General features: G+C 59.9%; 1 protein-coding gene across 2 annotated transcripts in view; it reads left to right on the plus strand.

Annotated features, from left to right (window-relative positions):
• The window catches only part of CHD5 (chromodomain helicase DNA binding protein 5), a 55,522-nt gene extending 49,000 nt beyond the window's left edge, over window positions 1–6,522 (plus strand). For both annotated transcript variants that reach the window (XM_047728116.1, XM_047728117.1), the window contains exons 34-41: window positions 1,358–1,447; window positions 2,124–2,261; window positions 2,523–2,631; window positions 4,221–4,353; window positions 4,765–4,960; window positions 5,939–6,102; window positions 6,227–6,341; window positions 6,447–6,522. In XM_047728116.1, coding sequence (XP_047584072.1) covers window positions 1,358–1,447; window positions 2,124–2,261; window positions 2,523–2,631; window positions 4,221–4,353; window positions 4,765–4,960; window positions 5,939–6,102; window positions 6,227–6,341; window positions 6,447–6,454 — 953 coding nt within the window. In that variant the 3' untranslated portion in view covers window positions 6,455–6,522. The remainder of the gene's footprint in view (window positions 1–1,357; window positions 1,448–2,123; window positions 2,262–2,522; window positions 2,632–4,220; window positions 4,354–4,764; window positions 4,961–5,938; window positions 6,103–6,226; window positions 6,342–6,446) is intronic.
• The last annotated feature ends 1,223 nt before the right edge of the window (window positions 6,523–7,745 follow it).

Below are 7,745 nucleotides of genomic sequence, written 5' to 3' on the forward strand. Positions count from 1 at the left end.
GGCAGCTCAAGGGGAAAAATCTGCTTCTAAGCCCATTCCTGTTGGCCGACGTCAGCTCCCTCGGGTGGGGGCTCGAGGCCCCATTTCCTTGCTGGCTGTCAAATGGGGGTTGTTCTTAGCCCCTGGAAGCGGCCCACATTCCTTTCCCACTTGGTCTTCATGCCTCAAGGCAGCCATTGTGGGCCAAACCCCTCTCATACTCTGAATCTCTCTGATGTTCTTTTCTGTGACTGGTTGGAGAAAACCTTGCTCTTTGAAGGCTGGTGTGATGAGGTCAGGCCCACCCAGATAATCTCCCTCTTGGAAGGTCACCTGTGCCCCATCCCATGCCCCGCTTGTGCTCTGGGGCCTGGAAGTCTTGGGGGACATCTCCGATTTTGGCAGTGAAAAATGTTTAAAATGTTAATGATTGTGTGTTTTATTTCTAGAAGGCTTAGCTGGCTTTTTCTAGTTTTCCCTTTCTTTGTGTGTCTTATTTGTGTGACTTGTCTTACTGTGGATTCTCATCGTTCTTGTTTCTCTCTCTCTCTGGTGCGTGGGTAAATGGTTTCTGAATTTTGCTTGGCTGCCTATCAGGGGTTGTTTTATCCATGGGAACCCCGTGTCACCTGAGTAGCAGGAATGTCCCTGCTCTATTTCCAGAAGCCCTGGGGCACGCAGTCTCCCTGGTGGTCGGGCTGCACCCTCCCTGCTGGGTGGTTGAGATTCCGCGGTCACGGTCACGGTCACGGCCATGGCAGCTCGGCCGTGAGGCATTGGATGGAACTTCCTCTCTTTGGCTAAGTGCACAGTGGCTGGAGGGTGTTGGACTCTGGTCTCTGATCTTCGGGGCTTATGGTCTCATCCTCCCGGTCTGGGTGTCGAGATGCAGCCCCAGGCCCCCCAGGCCTCTTCCTGGCATCCACTCACCTCTTCCCTTTATGGCACTGACAATTTCCTTTTTTCCTTGTGAGCTCGCTGTGTCTTCTTCCAAGGGGATCTGTTCCACCTGACAGTTCTAGGTGTTCATAGAGCGTTCGTGTTAGTGAGGTCCTGCCGTGGTGTCAGCACACGGAGTCCTCTGTTTATCACTGTGGTAGGGAGGATTTCGTGACTGTGCCTTGAAGAGTTTGGGAGTGGGGTGCTGCTGGGGGATGGTGAGAGGGAAGGGGCAAGCCGAAGGGTGTCGGGGGGTCCGTGCCCCCCATCCCTGCCTTCCCTGAGGACCCGTCCTTGATGGCCCCTCTTGGACTCCTCGGTGAAGTGGTAGGTGGGAGTCTGTGTGTGGCTGCCATAGGAAGTTGGAAAGCCACTGGCCCAGGGTCCCATTGTCTGTCCTGGACCTCTCCCTCCTTTGCCAACACCCTTTGTCTTGCAGAAGAAGTGCTTCCTGAGAAGGAGAAGATTCTGGACAAGCTGGAGCTGAGCTTGATTCACAGCAGAGGGGATGGCAATGATTTCAAGCCAGGTTTGGGGCTCTTTTTTCTTTTAAATGTTTGGGGCTCTTGTGTGTGCTCTGCCCTATGTCCCTTGGGCTCTTGAGGGCATCATCTGGACCCCGATGGGCCTCCTGTAGCTTCCGTGGGCACCACTATCCATCTGTTAAGCCCCTCCCACCCCTGAACCAACTAGAACTGGTGGGCGGGAGCCTGGGCTCCCCAGCCCTCGGCCAGGGGGAGATGCCACCCCTCTCTTAATCCCTCCTGCGGCCCCAGCCACCACTGGGAGAAAGGAGAGCTGGTCACAGAGCTGGGCCTGAGCATTTGGGGCTCAGTCAGAGACTTTGTGTACCTGTAGATCCTGGAATGTTCTGGAATACTCATTCTCAGATCAGATCCCCCAGGACAGCACTGCTGGCCACGAACTTCATGTACACTTTTCACAGCGCTCTGCCCCTTGTTTCCAGGGTGTCCAGATTGAGTGGGGTAGCAGCACCGGAGCCTGGAGCCCATCCTCCCAGCTCAGGGCAGAGAGTGGGGCTGCTGGTTTGTCCGTTTAAAATCCCTCTTGACAGTGAGCCCCTTGGGGACGAGGAGACATGGCTCCTACTTGCCTTTGGGTCCTCAGTCCCCAGTCCTTGGCAGAGACCCCCCTGGGCAGCACCTTTCGGATGGGTGAATAAATATGGGTCTGATCTCCTGTAGATGACACCAGAGTGGAGGAGAAGGAGCCCATTGAAACACAGCAAAATGGTGACAAAGAGGAAGATGAGGAGGGGAAGAAGGAAGACAAGAATGGGAAGTTCAAATTCATGTTCAATATTGCAGACGGGGGCTTCACAGGTATTGGGCTGAGGTGGTGGGCAGAGAGCTGGGGTGGTGGCTGTCACGGGCTTCCTAACTATGGGGGTCCTGGGAGTCTGGGCAGATGGCTATTTTATACTAAATTGTGAGTGGCTGATAAAAATGCATTATATAACCTTTCCTGGGACTGCTGCACTTCCAGGGGTGGGGAGATGGTGGGTGGTGAGGAAGAAACTTCCCTACCTGCATCTCTGAGGGACTAGGGGCACCTCATTCTGCTCCCCTTGGCTGGCTTCCCAGAGTTGCACACACTGTGGCAAAATGAGGAACGTGCCGCCGTGTCCTCGGGGAAAATCTACGACATCTGGCACCGGCGCCATGACTACTGGCTGCTGGCGGGCATCGTGACGTATCCTTGGCCAAGGCCGGCCAGGCAGGACTCCGGCCTGTTCCTCTGGGGACCTCAGGGGAGGGACATGGGGTGTGTGGGGTGAGGAGTCAGGAGTCAGGTGCTGAGGATGATCTTGGTGGTGATGGAGATGGTGGTGGTGACCTTGGTGGCGGCTCGTCCCCTCCTGCCCAGTGCTCGCTCTGTTCACACAGCAGCCTTCCGAGGGGCACCAAAGTGATTCCCATTACACAGGGGAGGAAATGATGCTCAGAGAGGCCACGAGACTTGCCCAGGGACACACAGCTAAAAAGTCATAGCCTGTCCCCCTGAGTCCAACACAAACCTGCCTAATTCCTGTCTGGTACACACCTCACCTCCTCCCAGCAAGGACCTCTGAAGTGGGGGGCATTGCCGTTTGGCGGGGGGGCTTGTACTCATCCATTCAATCTTGATTGCTGGCCTCCCACCTGCCAGGCATGGAGGATACAACCCTGAGTAGCACCCCCCAGTCCCTGTCTGCCCGGGGCTCACATCCTTCTGGGGACATTCGGAGAGTGTTGTCAGTGTGCGGAGTGTGGCGTTCAACAGGATGGGAGCCGGCGAGGAGCAAATGGAGTGCTGGGGGCGGCGGCCGCATATTCTAGTAGGCGGTCAGAGGTGATTTTTGAGCACAGACCTCCCAGGGGCACGGGGAGGGCCACACAGCTGCGCATGGAAAGCCCCTCAGCAAAGCTGACCTGGTTCTAGGAGGGGTAGAGTGTTCTAGAATAGGGGTCAGCAAACCCTTCCTGAAGGCGCCGGAGAGTGACTCTTTCAGGCTTTGCAGAGTAATGACTCCACTTGCTGTAGCAGAAGCAGCCACGCACAACGAGTAAGCCAGCGAGTATGACCACGGCCCAGTAAAAGTTTAAGAAAACAGGCTGGGGCCAGTGTGGCCTGGGGACCATAGCGTACTGATTGTCGTTGAGGAGGTGAAGGGGTTTGGAAACAGCCTGCCTGGGTTCAAATCCTGCTCCCGCCCCTCACTAACTGTGGGGCCCTGGGCAGGATAATTTTATTGTGTGTCCTTGTTCCCTTGCCGGCCCTCGGGGAGGGCCCTTCCTTTCCTCCTGCCAGCTTCTGCTGGTGGCCGTCCGTCCCTGGGTCTCTGGTCAGCTGCCATGCAGTCTCTGCCTCCGTGGTCACATGGCCTTCTTCCCGGGCGTCTGTGTGTCTGGGTCCAAATTTCCTCTCCTTAGAAGGACAGGAGTCACTGGGTTCGTGCCTGCTCTCATCCAGGATGGCCCCTTCTTAACTTGACTACATCTACAAAGACCCCATTTCCAAATGTGGGTGCGGTTACAGGTGTGGGCGTTGGGACTTGAAGTTTCTGCCCTCCAGGTTGTTAGGACGAAGGGTTTGGCCCCTGAGGCCTCATTGCCGCCTGGGCCCCTAAGGGCACCTGTCAGTGTCCGCTGTCATGCCTTCATCATCTCCTTGCTCACCTTGCTGTCGAGGTTAATCTGGTCTGAAAGCACGAAGCCGGGTTGCTGAACCCAGGCTCGTCCCCCACTCACCCTCCCACCTCCCACCATGGCCGGGTTTGCCCTTGACGGTGCCCCACCCAGGCACGGCTATGCCCGCTGGCAAGACATCCAGAATGACCCGAGATACATGATCCTCAATGAGCCCTTCAAGTCCGAGATCCACAAGGGCAACTACTTGGAGATGAAGAACAAGTTTCTGGCCCGCAGGTTCAAGGTCAGTCCCCTAGGCCAGAACCCACAGGGGAGGAACTGCTGTAAGAAGGCAGATTACACGGGGTGGGGGGTGCGGAGCAAGGCAGTGACCGACCAGCAGCCCCCTCCTCACGTATCTGGATGTGGGCCGGGCTGTCCACCATGGTCAGTCATGGAGTCAATCAACAAACAGTGTGTTGGGTCCTTGATCTGGGCCAGGCCCCCTTGGGTGAGTGTCCCTGCCCTGGGTGATGGTGCCGAGAACCCAGACTGGTGAGAGCTCTAAGCGGGGAGTTAAGAGCAGAAAAGGCAGAGCAGATGGGTGGAAGCGTCCTCCCTCCTCCCTATCTGCCAGATCCTGGGCCTGGGGGTGGGTGGGTGCTGGTGGAGGAGGGGCGGGGCGGTGCTCAGTCCCTCCTGCTCCATCCCCCAGCTGCTGGAGCAGGCTTTGGTCATCGAGGAGCAGCTCCGGAGGGCTGCATACCTTAACATGACCCAGGACCCCAACCACCCCGCCATGGCCCTCAACGCCCGCCTGGCTGAGGTGGAGTGCCTTGCTGAGAGCCACCAGCACCTGTCCAAGGAGTCCCTTGCCGGGAACAAGCCGGCCAACGCCGTCCTGCACAAGGGTGAGCCAGCCTGCTTCCCAAAGGCCGGCCCGCCTGCCTTCTTCCTGCCCTGTGGGTCCTGGGCCCCCACCGCAGCCCTCCATGGGCTGGGAGTCAGGCTCCAGGGTGGGACAGTCCATCATCCAACCCCGGGGACATTCGGCCCCCCCTCCTCTGGACTTGTTCTCAAAGTCGGCCTCCTGTAGGCCCTGGGCTGGGGGTAGGTAACAGACGTCTGCTCCACTCACCCACTCTTGCTTATCAAGCCCTGACGATAGGCTTTTTTTTTTTTTTTAAAGATTTTATTTATTTATTTGACAGAGAGAGAGATCACAAGTAGGCAGAGAGGCAGGCAGAGAGAGGAGGAAGCAGGCTCACTGCTGAGCAGAGAGCCCGATGTGGGGCTCGATCCCAGGACCCTGAGATCATGACCCGAGCCGAAGGCAGAGGCTTAACCCACTGAGCCACTCAGGTGCCCCGACGATAGGCTTTAAACACAGCATCTGTAACGCTCGTAATACCCTTGAGCGGTGAGGTTCATGAGCCCATTTGAGAGATGGGGAGGTTGACACGCAGGGGCGGAGTAATTGCCGCAGACCTCCAGGGTTTCAGACCCTTGGCCCCTTGCTGCGGATCTCCGGGAAGCTCCCAGGCTGGTTGGAGGGGCGGGGGGAGCCCAAGGCCAAGCTCCACGAGAGCCCTGGACTTGCTGGTCCCTGCTGTGTCTGGGACATGTCTCCTGAGGCAGCGCTGGGCCAAGGCCGCGGGCCTCCCTGGGAGCTGGGGTGCTGGCGGAGGGCCCAGCGGAAACCCGGTTTCTGGCTCTCCCATCCGCAGCCCTCGGGCCCCTTGGGAAACCTGCTGCTCGCTCTGGTGGCCCATCCGCTTCGTGGGCCCAGCGGGCCGGGTGAGACGCACCCTCAGTGCCCAGGGCCTGCGGAGTGTGATCACCCTGCTGGTGGTCAGCAGCGCCCCCGCGTCCCCCTCTCCCTCCTGCAGTCCTGAACCAGCTGGAGGAGCTGCTGAGCGACATGAAGGCCGACGTGACACGCCTGCCCTCCATGCTGTCCCGTATCCCCCCCGTGGCCGCCCGCCTCCAGATGTCGGAGCGGAGCATCCTGAGCCGCCTGACCAACCGGGCCGGCGACCCCACCATCCAGCAGGTCAGGCTCGGCCCGCACGCCCGGCCCGGTCCCTTGTCCCGCCAGCCCTGGGTGCCCCCGGGCTGGGGCTTGGAGGGGAGGGGGTGTGGGACTTCGACCTTTAAACCTGGGTCCTTGCCTCCAGGGCGCTTTCGGCAACTCCCAGATGTACAACAACAACTTTGGGCCCAACTTCCGGGGCCCCGGACCGGGAGGGATTGTCAACTACAACCAGATGCCCCTGGGGCCCTATGTGACCGGTAGGTGCCCGCTGCTTCTGGGCAGCACGTGCAGGGGCGCCCCTCGGGGGCCCGGCCTTCCCACCGCCACCCCAGGCAAGCCGAGCTTCTCTGTCTCTCTCACAGATATCTAGCTGTCCCCGCGCTGTCCCCCTGTCGCAGTGCTCATTTCCAGCTGAGGTAAGCCCGCACCAGCACGCCTGTGGTTGCTTGTCCCCCTCCTGGGGTTGGTGAGTCAGGCCGGGCCAGGGTCAGCCCCGAGGCCATCGGGCGTGTCCACCGCAGTGAGCCGGCCCCAAACCCGGTCTGCATGGGTCGGCCTCCGCTTCCCGGCGGGGTGGCGGGCACCCCAGGACATAAGCTCCCTGACCAGGCAAGTGGGGTGGCTCGGGGTCGGAGGGGGTAAGGAGAGAGGAGCTCACACCTGAGAAACCGCCAGTTCACTTGGGCCTCTTCCCCCGGCCCCCTGAGCCCTTTGTGTCCTTGTAGGAACGGCTGCTTGGGGGTGTGGGTGCAGGGGGTTTCGTGGCTGACGGTCCCCTCAGAATGCTCTCTTCCTTGGCCTCTCTGGCCCTCGGAGTGTGGCAGGGAGGTCTTGGGTTGGGAGCGCCCTGTGACGGGAGTTGGCGGGGACAGGTGGTGGGGTCTCCCGACGAGGACCCGGCCGCTCAGTGGGGTGACCGTCATGGGCCTCTTACAGCCATGCCACCTTGGGACGGAAAGGGAAACCGAGTCATGCCATCACACGGGGGACGAGGCCCAGCTCGGCTGGGCTGGAGCCCGGAAGTGCCGCCTCACCACCGTGTCCGCGTCCCACCCAGCATCACACCCACCCCACAGCGGGACGTGCCCCTTGGCCACCTTTGCTGGAAAACTTCTTAGAGGAGATTTCATTTACTTGTACATCTTTTGCACTTTCCTGTTGAAGACTTGAACGAGTCTGTCTTGATGTAAGCGTTGAGTGACGGACGTACTGGAGGGGCTGCTTGCAGCCCTCATGTCTCTGCCGGCGGGCTCCAGACTGCAAGGGAAGAGCCTGGAAACCCAGCTGCCGCCCCGTGGACCCAGCCCGCCTGGGGAGCCCTCCGGGTGCCCCCGCCCACCCCATCCCATCTGTGTGGCCTGACTGCCTCTGTTCTGCCCCATCCCCCCAACCCCTCGGGGCTCCCCAGTGTTGGATGGGTCAGGACTGGGGAGTGGCTGCCCAGCCCCCAGGTAGAGATCTCGGCTGGTGTCCGGGGCTAGGGGTGTTTTCTCCCCACTTGTTGCCGGGGCTGGAGGCCCCCAGGTATGTGCTATCTAGGTGGGGGAGGAGCGCCCATCGGCAGGTGTCTGTCCCTGACCCAGCACGTCTTGCAGGCCCTGGACTTGTTAGCAGCGGCACAGGGCCTGTGTCGCCTGCCGTGCTGCATGGCAGGTCGCATG

This window comes from Lutra lutra, chromosome 4 (assembly GCF_902655055.1).
Source record: "Lutra lutra chromosome 4, mLutLut1.2, whole genome shotgun sequence".
Taxonomy (NCBI): Eukaryota; Metazoa; Chordata; class Mammalia; order Carnivora; family Mustelidae; genus Lutra; species Lutra lutra.